Raw genomic sequence first — 14,719 nt, forward strand, 5'->3', positions numbered from 1 at the left:
TCTCAGCTCACTGCAAGCTCCGCCTCCCGGGTTTACGCCATTCTCCTGGCTCAGCCTCCCGAGTAGCTGGGACTACAGGCGCCCGCCACCTTGCCCGGCTAGTTTTTTGTATTTTTTTAGTAGAGACGGGGTTTCACCGTGTTAGCCAGGATGGTCTCGATCTCCTGACCTCGTGATCCGCCCGTCTCGGCCTCCCAAAGTGCTGGGATTACAGGCTTGAGCCACTGCGCCCGGCCTAGAAAAGCTCTTTAAAAAAATGTTTTTACTTCCAGTCTTTGGTTTGTGGCTGACACAGTGGCAGTCCCTGGAAGGACACAGCTGAAGCCCCGTCACTGTGGTTGTGGTCGGCTGCTCTTCCCTTCCCAGTCAGGTGTCGGGGAACACCAGGTCTGTGGGCTCCAGAACAGACCCCAGGGCCCACGTCTGTTGCTGAAGGAGACACTGGAGAACAGAGCCTTCTCAGTGCTAAACCTGCTGGTCTAGTCCAGTCCCTTTGCTTTACATAAGGTCCCAGCTCAAGTCACTCAGGTGCTCTCGAGAAAAATGATCCCGATTCCTGCTGTGCTGTCCTGTGTTCTGAGCCTTGACCGTAGGAGGGGAGCTCTGGTGCTGAGAGGACAGGAAAGGGCTGGGGGGATGGCGTGGGCCAGAGTCATTGAGGAGCGGGGACTGTGTCCAAAGATACTGTCCACGCCACAGCTTGGTCCTTGTCAGAACCCACGGGCTTGCCCTCCCCATTACAACTCTGTCTTCAGAAAAGGGCTTTGTCTTGCTGTAACATTACAAAATTGTGCACTTTTAGACCTTAGGTCCTGTAGAGCATCTAATTCAAGCCCCTCATGTCACAGATAAGAAAAGAGAGGTCCGGAATGGTTGATGGTTGAGACGGTGCGTGGATTCTCAGGGCCTAGCCTGGGTCCTTTCTTGGATATGTGCCACCTTCCCACATGCAGGGGAAGCGTGGGGAGCCAGCCCTTCACCCCCAGGGGCGAGAGAGACAGATAGTGGCCGCCGCGGTCTGAGCACCCACTGTGCCTGGACAGGTCTGTGGTGGGAGGAGTTTGGGCTCTGCCCTGCTGATTTGCAAGGCCTGGGGTGTTGTCCACCTCGGGAGCTGCATGTGCTCGCAGTGGGACTGAGCGGATGGTCCCAGGTGGGAGCCGTTGTTCTGCTTCCTGGAGGGACGTTTGGGATTTAAGTCCCTTCTAAAAACCTGTGGCTTTGCTGCCTGTGGTGGTGCGGGGAGAAGGTTGCAGAGGCCCTGTTCTGACTCCAGTGCTGCCTTGTGCCCTCCTAGGGAATGAAGGTCTTCTTCATGGTGGTGGCAGCGGTGTACGTCCTGTACCTCTTGTTCTTGATAGTGCGGGCGTGTTCTGAGCTACGTCACATGCCTTATGTAGGTAAGTGCCCCTTTCAGAATCAGTCGGTGCAGGGGTGGCTTGGGAGTGACTCGGGTGGGAGAAGAAGTGGTTGGAGTCTCCTAAGCCAGGGGCCTTCCTTGAGAGCCCAGGGACTGGTCCATCCCACAGACTGGGGACCAGGGTACGTGGTCTCTGGGAGCCACAACAGACCTAACAGGTTAGTCTGGCATTTGGGGCCTTCAGAGCAGCCTGGGTCCTGCAGTACTGCACCCTGCAGAGCAGAGCGAGTCACCCTGAGCTTGGGGGATCCTTCCCTGAATCCGTCCCACCAGAGGATGGTGGCTGTGGCCTCCCTGGACACCACCCTGGCCCTGGGAAGGGACTAACATTCTCCTGGGCTGCAGGTGACTCCGGCCATGTCTGGAGGGAGGAGCATTTGTCCAAAGAGCTTTGCTTCATTTTTGTTTTATGTTTTTCAAAATCAAATGAGAGTGGAATTTACATCCAGGGTTGTTAATGAGAATTTCTTTCTTTTTCAGATCTCAGGTTAAAATTTTTGACCGCGTTGACTTTTGTAGTACTTGTCATTAGGTAAGAAGACCTTATTTCTTGAAAAGAGCAAAACGGAATTTTTCTTTTACTGTCAGGAGTATCTGTTCCCTCCTTTTGTGGAGTAGATTTCAGGGTACTTCTAGCCCAGTTGACTCATGAGGTTAGAGGGCCTCCCACCAAGGGTGGGCAGCTGAGAGCAGCCATCAGCCTGGAGAGCATGTGTTTGTTGTAAGTGGCGGGGGACTGGAGCACATTCACTCGCACACTCGCCCCGTGCTGGGCGTGTTCTGTTCTAGCTGTGCCACCTGCCACCTGTGCCGTGTTCACAGTCACCTGCTGGACGGTTGGAAAATCACAAGATGGACGTGAGGGCACTGGGGACCTTGGGATCCTTGGGGTGTCCCAAGGACAGGACTCTAAGCATGAGTTAGGACAGCAAACACCCTTGAGCAGCATGCTCTGTTGCCGCCGTTGGGGGAGATGGGAGGTGAGGCAGGCTTGGTCCTGTTGTGTCAGGGAGTGGGGTCAGCCTGAGGTCTCTCGGGGCAGGCTTGGCCTGGCCTGAGCGCTCCAGACCTCCCTGGGGACCAGTGCTGGCCAGTTGGTAGAGTAACAGAGCAGGCTGGGAAGTTGTTTCTTTGAATAGATTCCAGATAATTGCTTGGTGGTTTATGGTTTGTCTCTTTCTCCTAAAATCAGAATCCAGAGGACGGAAAAATCTAGCTGCTGCTTTCCTTTTTAGGTTGTTTGGATGGCAAATAAGTAGATGTCGGCTCTTTTCCTTTATGGGAGTGACAGGCGGCCTTTGGGAGGTCGGCCCTTGTCCAAGCTTTCCAGGTGGGCTCTGGGGGTCCCTACCTTGTGGAGGGCAAGGACTGAGATAGGTATCCAGGGCCGTCCACCACCACTGGAGTGTGAACTCAGCTCAGACTTGAACTCAAATTTCATTCAGCATCAGAATTCACTCAGAATAATGCGGCATGTGTGTTTATTAGTCTCTGTTCAGGGCTACATGTGCATGCTGTCCTCTCTGACGTCTCAGACACACGGCCATACAACCTCACATACAGGCTTACTCACACAACCTCACTCACGCCTTCACTCACAACTGACTCACCCCACACCCTCATTCTCACCTTCATGCATACCCTCATTCTGACACCCTCACAGCCTCACTCACACCCTCACAGCCTCACTCACACCCTCACACCCACACCCCCTCACTCTCACACCCTCACACCCAACCTCACTCTCACACCCACACTCACACCCTCACACACCCCCTCACACCTCACGCACATCCTCACACACCCCCTCACACCCTCACACACCCCCTCACACCCTCACAGCCTCACTCACCCCCTCACACCCTCATACACTCACTCACCCTCACACCCACCCTCACACATCCCGTCACACCCTCACATACCCCCACCCACACACCCTCTCTCACCCTCATACGCACCCTCACACCCTCTCACAGGCACCCTCACACACTCCCTCACACACCCTCACACATCCCGTCTCACACCCTCACACACCCCCTCACACCTTCACACACCCCCTCACACCCTCTCACACCCTCACCCTCACACCCATCCTCATACATCTCGTCACACCCTCACATACCCCCACCCACACACCCGCTCACACCCTCATACACACACACCCTCTCACAGGCACCCTCACACCCTCCCTCACATCCTCTCACACAGACCCTCACACATCCCGTCACACCCTCACACACTCCCCCACACTCAACCCTCACACCCTCATACACCCTCTCACCCCTCACACCCTCTCACAGGCACCCTCACACACCCCCTCACACCCTCACACACCCTCACACACCCTCACACACACCCTCACACATCCTGTCACACCCTCACCCCCCACACCCTCACACACACCCTCACACATCCTGTCACACCCTCAGCCCCCCCACTCACTCCCTCACACCCTCATACACCCCCTCACCCCTCACACCCTCTCGCAGGCACCCTCACACACCCCCTCACACCCTCACACACACACACCTTCATACATCTTGTCACACCCTCACCCCCCACACCTCACACACCCTCACACCATCACACCCTCCCACCCTCACTCAAACTCTCCCACTCTCATATCCTCACACACCCTCACTCATACCCTCACACCCTCACACCATCACTCACCCTCACACTCAAACACATCCTCACCGTCTCACCCCTCACTCACGCCTTCACACACCCTCACATACCCTCACATACCCCCTCACACTCTCACACCCTCATACATTCCCTCACACCTTCACATACCCTCCCACCCTCACCCTCGCCCCTCTCACACGCTCACACCCACACTCACACCCTCACACATCCCCTCACACCCTCACACTCCCTGCCCCTCACTCACATTCTCATACCCTCATTCTCACCCTCGCATTCTCACACCCTCACATTCTCACACCCTCAGTCTCATCCTCACATTCTCACACCCTCACATTCTCTCACCTTCACATTCTCACACCCTCACATTCTCATACCCTCACTCTCACCATCACATTCTCACACCCTCACATTCTCACACCCTCACATTCTCTCACCCTCACATTCTGTCACCCTCACATTCTCACACCCTCACTCTCACCCTCACATTCTCACACCCTCACACCCTCACTCTTATCCTCACATTCTCACATCCTATCTCACCCTCACGTTCTCACACCCTCACGTTCTCACACCCTCACGTTATCACAACCTCACTCTCACCCTCACTCTCACCCTCACTTTCACTCTCACATTCTCAACACCCTTACATTTTCACACTCTTACATTCTCACACCCTCACTCTCACCCTCACTCTCACCCTCACATTCTCACACTCTCACTCTCACCCTCACATTCTCATACCCTAACATTCTCACACCCTCACATTCTCACACCCTCACATTCTCATACCCTCATTCTCATCATCACATTCTCACACCCTCACATTCTCACACCCTCGCATTCTCACACCCTCACTCTCACCCTCATATTCTCACACCCTCACATCCTCACTCTTACCCTCACATTCTCACACCCTCTCTCACCCTCACATTCTCACACCCTCACTCTCACTCTCACATTCTCACACCCTCACATTATCGCGCCCTCACTCACCCTTATATTCTCACACCCTCACACCCTCACCCTCACATTCTCACATTCTCACACGCTCACATTCTCACACCCTCACTCTCACCCTCACATTCTCACACTCTCACATTCTCACACTCTCACATTCTCACACCCTCACCCTCACATTCTCACACTCTCACATTCTCACACTCTCACATTCTCACACCCTCACATTCTCACCCTCACTCTCACACCCTCACTCTCACCCTCACATTCTCATATCCTCACTCTCAGCCTCACATTCTCACACCCTTACATTCTCACACCCTCACATTCTCACACCCTCACATTCTCACACCCTCACTCTCACCCTCACACCCTCACATTCTCACACCCTCACTCTCATCCTCACTCTCACCCTCACATTCTCACACCCTTACATTCTCACACGCTCACATTCTCACACCCTCACTCTCACCCTCACATTCTCACACCTTCACTCTCACCTCACAACATCACTCTCACACACCCTCACCCTCAAATTACCTAGTCCCCAAGTTGGGAGCTACTGTCTACTTCTGGTGACCTCCGTCTCGGAGGTTGCCCTGCCTTGTGATCTTTCTTCACGCTGGTGTCAGGACTCATTTATCCTACAAATAGTTACTGAGTGTCTCCTGGCAGACAGGCTTCTCTCTGTCACGGGATTTATGTTCTCACAGAGGGAGACGAGTGGCAAACAACTAAATACATTCCCCCTGCGGGCCATGCGGCAGACGAAACGAAGATGTGACTTGCGGACGGGAAGGGTCCACTTCAGATGAGTGGTTTAGGGATGTGTCTCTTGGGGAGGTGACATTTGGCCGAGGACCTGAGGAGGATCCCTGAAAGCTGTGGGGTGGCTGCTCCAGGCTGCAGAACAGGCAGCCTGGGTGAGCATCAGCATGGCGAGGTGGAGAGACAGCAGTGTCGCTGGAGACCAGCATGGCTGGAGACAAGCAGGCGTGGGCACGGTGGGAGGCAGAGCGAGCTCTTGAGTCTGGTTTCCATTCTGTGCTAGGAGACCGCCAGAGGGTCTTGAGCTGGGAGGTGAGAGGGTCTGGTGCACATGTTAATGAAACCGTCTGGCTGAGAGTGGCATGTGGGAGGTGAGGTGGAAGGCTGGCGGAGAAGGAGCCTATGGACCTGTTACCTGAGGCCTCTGTTGTCATCTGTCACCGGGTGGGAGTCTGAACCAATCTGAACCAAAGGTGCTGCCTTCGTTGCTGTGCGAGTCACTGGAACTGACCGGGGAGGCATCCCTGTGTTTGAAAGGGGAGCTGTGATGAAGGAGAAACGGGCTTCTCTTGGGAGAGGGGGACTCTGTCACCAGAGATGGTCTCGAAAACCTGAATTACGAGAGCGAGAGCAGGGAGGAAATGTGCCAGGGGGGCTTCAAGGCCCCAAGTAGGGAGAGTGTGATGGGGTCCGCATCAGGGTTCATCGTGTCCCTGCAGCTGGCCGGTGGGTCTAGCCTGCCTAGATCCGAGACCAAAAACCAGAGGCAGGGGCTCTCTGTGTGTGTGCGTGTGCGTGCGTCTGTGCGCGTGTGTGGAAGTACCCATACGGAAATCATAATGTACAGACCAAAAAGTTGAATGGGATGAATAGAGAATTCTCTGAAGCGAATGCCGTTTTCATGCATGTTGACATATTGTCTCTGTTCCTCTGTCTTTTTCAGCATCGTCATCCTTTATTTGAGATTTGGAGCACAAGTACTACAAGACAATTTTGTAGCAGAGCTGTCAACTCACTACCAGAATTATATCCTTTTAACTGGAGGGCCCTGGCTGCAGGAGGCTTGCTTAGCATTGCAGCGGTTAGTGGCTCAGATATGCCCCTTTGAAGAGGAGACAAGTCAGCTCCCCACGCCCTGTTCTCCGGAGGCCTCGTCTCTGCTGAGAGGCATCTCAGTTGGCCCCGCTGCAGCCCAGGGACAGGGCAGCCTGTCCTTCCTCTGTACACAAGAAGCTTGAGCCTGGAGGGCTCAGTAGTTCCCCCAGGTCAGGTTTTGGGTGGCAGAACCCGGTTCCAAACCCAGGGAGGCTGGTGCTCTGGAGCGTGCCCACACCACCCTGCTTTCCACCCAGAGGGGCAGGCGCCATGAGGTAAATGAGGTGCGGTCGCCCCTCCACACCACGGGGCTCCAAGCCCCCTCTGCCCTCCAGCAGAGCACTGTGGGGTGGCTGAGGGCTGGCGTGCACCTCCTGTCTGCCCCGGGGGTCTCTCTCTCATCATCACTGAGATATAGGGGTGACAGTCATGGCAAGTTGAGCCTGTGTCTGTAGGGAAGAGCTCATAAAATATTAAGACCCCCTTCGATTCCCGCTGTGCCCGAAGCCAGTGGGGCAGGGCTGTTGCCTCCAGGGAGCCCTGGCCTCGCCCAGAAGTCGGAGAGGTGATGTGTGTGCTTGTTGGCACATACTCCTTTTTGGGGACACTTCAGGAGTTAATCATTTAAATCTTGGGTTCTTTGGGATTTTTTATGTCCCAATTAATGCATGAATTAATACACAATTTTTTCAAATTTTTGTGACTGAATTTCATGCTAAGCTTTTATCAGATTTTCATAGGGGTCTGTAATCCAGAAAATATTCAGAACAATTGGTTTGAGAGTTTGTTTCTAATTCTTTATTTCATTATTTCATTATTGTGTCTAGAGACCTTGATTTGCTGTTTGCCCGTGGCCTTCCTGCCCTTTTCGTGTAACTTCATCTCTTCTGGCCCTGCGCTCGGTGCCGGTGACAGGATCGCCACCAGATGGCTCAGTGGAGCTAGGTTTCCACTGATGTGAGAGGCCACAGTTGATCTGTTATTTACTGTGACTTTGAAGAGTCCTTGTGACCCCTGGCTGTGGGCTTGAACTGTGGAGTCCTGACGTCTGGGTTAGGGACCCCCAGTCACTGACAGGGGCTTGGCACCAGAAGGGGCTGCTGATTGCAGGAGGAGCGGTCGGGCTGAGGCACAGCCTCTGACTGATGTGTCCAGATGCCGCGTTCCTTCCCTTGACAGCACCACCAGCCGAGTTCTTATCTTTCTATGGCCTGTTGAACTTCTATCTCTACACCTTGGCCTTTGTATATTCTCCGTCGAAGAATGCCCTCTATGGTAAGCCACCCTGGGGTCTGGGCTGCTGGCCAGGTAGCGGGCACAGAAGCCTGTGTTCCTCCATGACCCACTTCCTGGGTTTCCCATTCATGTGGGCACTGTGATTCCCAGTGACTTCTCTTGGCAGAGAGACAGTGAGTTGAAATGTTGAGCTCTGAGGTGAGTTGGGGGCCAGCATACGTAGAACCTGCGTTGTGTCCTTCCCACACAGTTAACATACTCATTTTGTTAGTGTCAGTCCTCAGCTTACGCTGTTCGGTTGGGGATTTTTTGACTTTACAAAGGTGCAAAAGCAATCCACATTCAGGAGACATCACACTTTGAATACCCAAACAACCATTCTGTTTTTCACTTTCAGTACAGCACTGAGTAAATTCATGAGATGGTCAACATTTATTACAAAACAGGCTTTGATCCTTTGATCCCAGCACTTTGGGAGGCCAAGGCAGGAGGATTGTTCGAGGCTGGGAGTTTGAAACCAGCCTGGGGAGCAAAATAGAGACCCCATCTCTACAAAAAATTTAAAAATTAGACAGGTGTGGTGACGTGCCTATAATCCCAGCTACTCTTTTGGCTGAGGAAGGATGATCACTTGAGCCCAAGAGGAGAGGCTGCAGTAAGCTATGAGCACGCCGCTGCACTCTAACCTCGGGGACAGAATGAGACCTTTTCTCTTAAAACAAAAATTAAATAAGCTTTGCATTAGATGATTTTGCCCAACTAAAGGCTAAGGTAATAACACTTAAGGCAGAATAGGCTAAGCTGCGATGTTCGGTACCTTAGCTGTAGTCAATGCATTTTTGACTTAATGATATTTTCAACTTAACAATGGGTTTATCAGGACATAACCCCATCGTAAGTCAAGGAACATCTGTAGTAGTGTTGTGACCATTAAAAAGAAAAGCCAAAACATACAGAAAGTCACCCAATAATGAAACCAAAACAACCCTCTTTCACAGGGAGTGAAAAGGATGGGAGCTCTCTAGAACATAGGCAGCCCCCCGCACCCCCCGACATCTTACAGTGTGCTGGCACTTTCACAAACGGCGTCTCACTGAAGCTTGACAGCAACTTTATGATAAACTTATAATCATGCCCATGTTACAGAAGAAGCAGCTCGCTGCAAGTCCAAGGACTGGGCCGGGGCAGGCAGGGCAGAGCCGCGTCTCCTGGGGCCTGTGTTCGGCTCCCCACTCCCCGTGTCAACAGGAGGCAGCTCGCCCGCGGGCACCGGCAGCCTGCCTGCTCCTTCCCACAGGCTGCCTCCCTCAGCCTTCAGGACGTCCCTGCCAGGCATGCCAGGCCAGCCCTGTCTTGTAGATGAGAAAATAGCCTCATGAGATTTGATGATGGCAGCATCTGCAATTTGAATCCAGCTCTTCCCGACTCCCATCCTTTGTCTGAGACAACATCCTGCCTGTCCAGTCTCATCACGTCAGTTGCTTGAGATGAAAATGCTCTTGTTGGTTTTCAGAGTCCCAGCTGAAAGACAATCCTGCCTTCTCCATGCTGAATGATTCCGATGATGATGTGATTTATGGGTGAGTCCCTGTCCCTCAGAAGGCCGGCGCACCTTGGGCATCCCAGCCCGTCCCTCAGAAGGCCGGCGCACCTCGGGCATCCCAGCCCCTGTCCCTTAGAAGGCTGGCACACCTTGGGCATCCTAGCCCCTGTCCCTCAGAAGGCTGGCGCACCTCGCACATCCCAGCGCCTGTCCCTCAGAAGGCCGGCACACCTTGGGCATCCCAGCATGGCCTTGCATGTTTACTGAATGGGTTACTATTCTAAAATTATTTTTAAGGTATGAAAGCATTTACTTTGGAGTGTCGAGTGGCTCGTGGTTTTCTGTTTTCACAGTATTCGGGCTTAGATGTGGTGGTATTCCTTTCTGCTGGCTACCTGTGGGGTGTGCTGGCCACGGGAAGAACTGTGCTCTCTGGACTCATAGGTCCTGGGAACTGGGGGTGGGGGAGAGGAGGATGGGGTCAGCAGCAGTAGCAGTTGGAGATAGAAAATTGAGGAAGCAAAGCTGTGGTCGAATTCCTGCAGGGATGGTGTGTCAGTGTGGAAGAGGTGAATAAAGAGCTGTCAGAAGTCAGACGGTCTCAAAGGTCTCTTTCCTCACAGGAGTGACTATGAAGAAATGCCGCTGCAGAACGGCCAGGCCATTCGGGCCAAGTACAAGGAGGAGTCAGACAGTGACTGAGCCCTGGCCAGCCCAGCAAGGCGACAAGGTGCCTGGATGCTTTCCCCGGTGACCGTCTGCTGACCTTCCCCTGTTATATTCAGACTTTTCTTATAAGCAGAGATTTCCTGTTCCTCATTTGTTTACATATTTTTTTAAAGGAAAACCAAAACTGAGGGCAAATTTAAATGTTTAGCTAAATTTATTGTCTTGGTGGCTATGAGAAGAGAGGCGCTGATAACAAGTTTCAACAGCCAAATCCTTTTTTACGAAGATTACAGATGAGAGAGCATGTTTTCAGTGATGAGGAGGAAATCACACATTTTTAGTAGAGTGAATTACGTACTTTTTTTTTTTCTGTGATCATTCACTGATTCCAAGTTCACGGGCCGCCTGTGACTAGGTCCTCAGCGTGGCAGCCTCACCCTCTTTCTTCCCTTCTCCCTGGTACTGTTTTTTTGGCCTTTTAAACTCAAAGGGAAGCCTTATCTGTGGCCGCTTCAGGGCAGTCCTTCCTCGTTGAGTAGCCAGTGTCCTGGGTAACCAGGTGGCTGAAGTGATTGGTCACTTACATGGACTGCGTTTGGTGCAGTGTGTGTTGTGACTCATCGGGAATGGGGGATGCCTGGGTTCCAGCCCTTCACGTCACCAAAGGGGAAGTAATAGTGTGGAGTTCTGAGGAGGGTTTGATAAGTTGAATAAGGAAAGGCTAAGGTAATTTACAGGTTACCAACTCCTTGTGGGGAAGGTCTTATTGCCATGGTGCTTTTCAGGGGCCTGTGTGTACACACATCACTAAATGGATTTCCCTGTGGGTGGTAAATTGGGCAGGAGAGGAACCCTTATCATTCCAATAAATGGCAGTTTCTGCAATTCTGTTGAATATGAAATGCCACAGAGCCTTATTTATTTATTTAAATAAAAGCTAAATGAGGGATCAGGCACAGTGGCTCACACCTGTAATCTCAACACTTTGGGAGGCCAAAGTAGGAGGATCACTTGAGCCCAGGAGTTTGAGACCAGCTTGGGCAACTTAGGGAGACCCCGTCTCTATAAAACATTTAAAAAGTCAGCCGGGCATGCTGGGGCATGCCCATAGTCGCAGCTACTCAGGAGGCTGAGGTGGGAGGATTGCTTGAGCCCTGGAGGTCGAGGCTGCAGTGAGCCATGATTGCGCCACTGCACTCCAGCCTGGATGTCAGAGCGAGAACCCGTGTCATTCATAAATAAATAAAGCTTCATGAAAGATTGATAGAATATTTTAGATTAGTTATTGGCAAAAAGTTTTTAAAACTCATATTTGGAAACAAAATGAAAAGTAAAATGTTTTAAATGGTTCATGGAAAACGTATTTGGGTAGAAGGCAACTCGTGCTTCCAGAAGGGGTTCCCTGTCCTCCATGCGTCACATAGCGGTCAGATAGGGATGACCTGCTCTGTGAAGTCCTTGGCACCGTTGAATCTGTGGCATCATAGAAAGCCCTGGAGCTTCCCCGTTCCTTTCAGTCAAGGACTCCATATAGAAGTCTCGTGTGGACGTCTCCTATGCTTTCCTCTTCACCTCTGCAGTCACACGTCTATTAACATCTGGTAACTGTGGGCAACCTGACTGATGCTGTCTTGGTGATTGAGGTCCAGAAGATGATAGTTCCGCATCCCAAACAGTACCTACTTTTTTTCTTCATCTATGCATTGACTCTCAGATTACCATGCAGAGCTTCAAATTACCATCCATGTTAAGTAGTGCTAGGACTTTAGAGATGTTCATGAGAAACTATTTGTTATGACTTTCCTTTGTATCTTTCCTTTTAATTTAAACTTTAGTGATAATGTACTTTTAATATGGGTTCCATTCACATTGTTTTAAAAACCTTGTAAATATGAATGTTTAAGACAACTTACTGCAAGGGTAATTTAAGTTTACATGATTTTTAAATTTGCAATGATGTGGTTTTTTTTTTTTTCTGTGTATGGAAAAAAATTTTCTGTTACCAAATTTTACAATTTCTAATAAGACTACTATAATTTTATGTAAACTGATGAAGACTTGTGCTGATTAACATGTTCTGTGATACAGTTTACAATTTTTAATCATTATAAAATAATTGTCCATGATTTGGAATGCTGTTACTTATCAGTAAATGTAAAATATTTGAGGCATTTAGCCATACACACACTAGAACTTTTTAAAACTTATCTTTGTCCTATAGTGTAATTATAAACTGATGACTTCATACATTGAGTTTTCATGCATCAGTGAAATGAAAAATATGGGATTTATTTACTTTTTGTAACTAAGTTGGAAATAAGAAAAAAATTAGTACTTTAAGGGGAAAATGGTTCTTATTAAGTCATGTATTTTCAACTTGTCTTCCCTGGTATATCATAAATATCAACTTATTACATACCCCACGTAAAATTTTGCTTAAACTCTCTAGCACTTGGCATGTAGAATATGTACCATAGGTATCCGGTTAAAACACTAAAGTCTGCCAGAAACTTTTGACAGTAGCAAGAAAATTGTTGAAGAAAAAATGAACTATTTACTGAGGGTAGTTATGTTAAAGTTTTTGCGAACTTAAAGGGCTGACTTTAGTTCTTTCATGGTAATGGCTTGAATAACATCATCTTTGGGATTTTTTAAATACTGGTCCAGTCTAGCAGAACCTGGAAGATGACCAGAGGTATTTCAGTTTCCCTAGGGAGAGCTTCATTATCCATGTGGATAATAAGTCTGCTTGATTTATTATTAAATCATTACAGCAGTGAAGTGGTGCCATTTTCTCTCAAGCCCCATTTGAAAGGCTAGAGAAGGGGATATATATACTATATTCAAGGTTTGTAAGGTTGTTACTGTACATAATTGCAGATTGCAGTAAAAGCTTAGATACATTATGTAAACCCAACCCACTAAATGAGCAGGTTACAAGACAAATGTTACCAGCCCCAAGTATTTTATGAACTATTTACTGAGGGTAGTTATGTTAAATAGATTATAATGTGGTAAATTATTTCCTGAATCCTTTATCACAGGAAAAACACAGATCCTCATAAAAGGGATAATTAAAAGGGATGTCTCTGAACATTTAGTGAAGATGAGACTTAAAACATGAAAGTGTATTTGTGTATTTTGAGGGTTTTAGAAACCAGTTGCCTTAGAGGTTAGACTTCTGGGGGGAAAAAAAAAGAAATCTTTTCCCCTGGCCAAAGGGAAGTTGTGTGAGTCTGTGACATCTTGTGATGCTGTTTATCTTGGTTTGACATTGGAGATATGCTGGTAACTATAACACCATACTACAAAACAGAAGAATTTTCTGCTACTGAAACTGCCTTTTTACAAAATGACTGTAAATATTTGTAAAGTAACACTAAACTTTAAGCCCAGAAGGAGAGGTTCTAGAGCCATGTATTCAGCTGGGGACCTGTCCTTGGAGCACAGTGCCACCCCATCACAGTGTTGCTGTCATCAGGCAAAAGTGAATGAGCAAATTCGTGTTTTGCGAATGGCTTAATTCTGACACTACCTTTCTGGTAAATGTTAATAAATTTTTAATATTCACTTCTATGTGTCTTGATTTGTTTGCTCTTTGTGTGTGGAGTTAATTTGGCCTTGCAGACATAAATGCTTTAATAAAGCGGCTTTGGCGGTAACGGAAGGGCTTTTCCATTTCAGCAGGCAGGCACGGAGGTGTCTTTATTGCCACGTCTAACATGGCCTGGGGAAGAGCACTGAAGATGGAGACAAGTCCTGGGTTTGGGCCCATCTCCCTACTTGGATGTGTGACTTTAAACCAATCAGATAACCTCCAAACACATCTTCTGATTTTTAGATGACTGCAAATTGTTGAGGACATGAAATGAGTGATTGTGAAAGCCATTTTGTAAGCTATGAAGTACTAAAACAATTTGTGAGCCCTACAGAGAACATGGGATTAACAGTTAAGGTGTCACAGCTTTGGGCCAAGTGTGAGCTCTCTGGCTAAGAGAATAGGAATTGCTTTGGCCACCTCCCACCCCTTAATCTCTAGAAGAGGAGGGCTTAAGAATGGTGGGTGTGATGCCCAGGGGCAGGAATCTAACCAGAGCCCAGCAGAGACGTCAGGATCCTGGTCCCATGGGTGAAATAAGTACATCATAGAGAGGACCACAGCAGAACTGCAACTTTTTGTTTGCATAGTTTTTTTTTGTTTTTTTGAGGCAGAGTCTCAGTCTGTCGCCCAGGCTGGAGTGTAGTGGCGCGATCTTGGCTCACTGCATGCTCCGCCTCCCGGGTTCACGCCATTCTCCTGCCTCAGCCTCCCGAGTAGCTGGGACTACAGGTGCCCACCACCACGCCCAGCTAATTTTTTGTATCTTTAGTTAGTAGAGACG

The 14,719-nt window shown here is 49.5% G+C and overlaps 1 protein-coding gene and 1 long non-coding RNA gene across 16 annotated transcripts in view; one reads left to right on the top strand and one right to left on the bottom strand.

The window, feature by feature from the left end:
- TMEM181 (transmembrane protein 181) overlaps positions 1-13,907 on the top strand; it is a 109,945-nt gene extending 96,038 nt beyond the window's left edge. For 13 of the 15 annotated variants that reach the window (XR_012433579.1, XM_005552210.4, XM_074037346.1 and 10 more), the window contains 6 exons: positions 1,298-1,400; positions 1,901-1,952; positions 6,738-6,820; positions 8,075-8,164; positions 9,639-9,705; positions 10,292-13,907. Coding sequence is in view for 12 of the 15 variants with exons in the window: in XM_005552210.4 (XP_005552267.2) it covers positions 1,298-1,400; positions 1,901-1,952; positions 6,738-6,820; positions 8,075-8,164; positions 9,639-9,705; positions 10,292-10,370 (474 nt within the window). In the remaining 3 variants the exon portion in view is untranslated. Of the gene's footprint in view, positions 1-1,297; positions 1,401-1,900; positions 1,953-6,737; positions 6,876-7,716; positions 8,165-9,638; positions 9,706-10,291 lie in introns of all 15 variants that reach the window. The other 2 variants (XR_012433578.1, XR_012433577.1) reach the window with 2 other exon arrangements.
- On the bottom strand, positions 7,672-10,361 carry LOC141410087 (uncharacterized). The gene is made up of 2 exons (XR_012433581.1): positions 9,777-10,361; positions 7,672-9,737 (listed from the first exon to the last, which is right to left on the bottom strand). It is a non-coding gene; the product is annotated as an uncharacterized lncRNA (long non-coding RNA).
- Positions 13,908-14,719: the final 812 nt, after the last annotated feature.

This window comes from Macaca fascicularis, chromosome 4 (genome assembly GCF_037993035.2).
Source record: "Macaca fascicularis isolate 582-1 chromosome 4, T2T-MFA8v1.1".
NCBI classification, from domain to species: domain Eukaryota; kingdom Metazoa; phylum Chordata; class Mammalia; order Primates; family Cercopithecidae; genus Macaca; species Macaca fascicularis.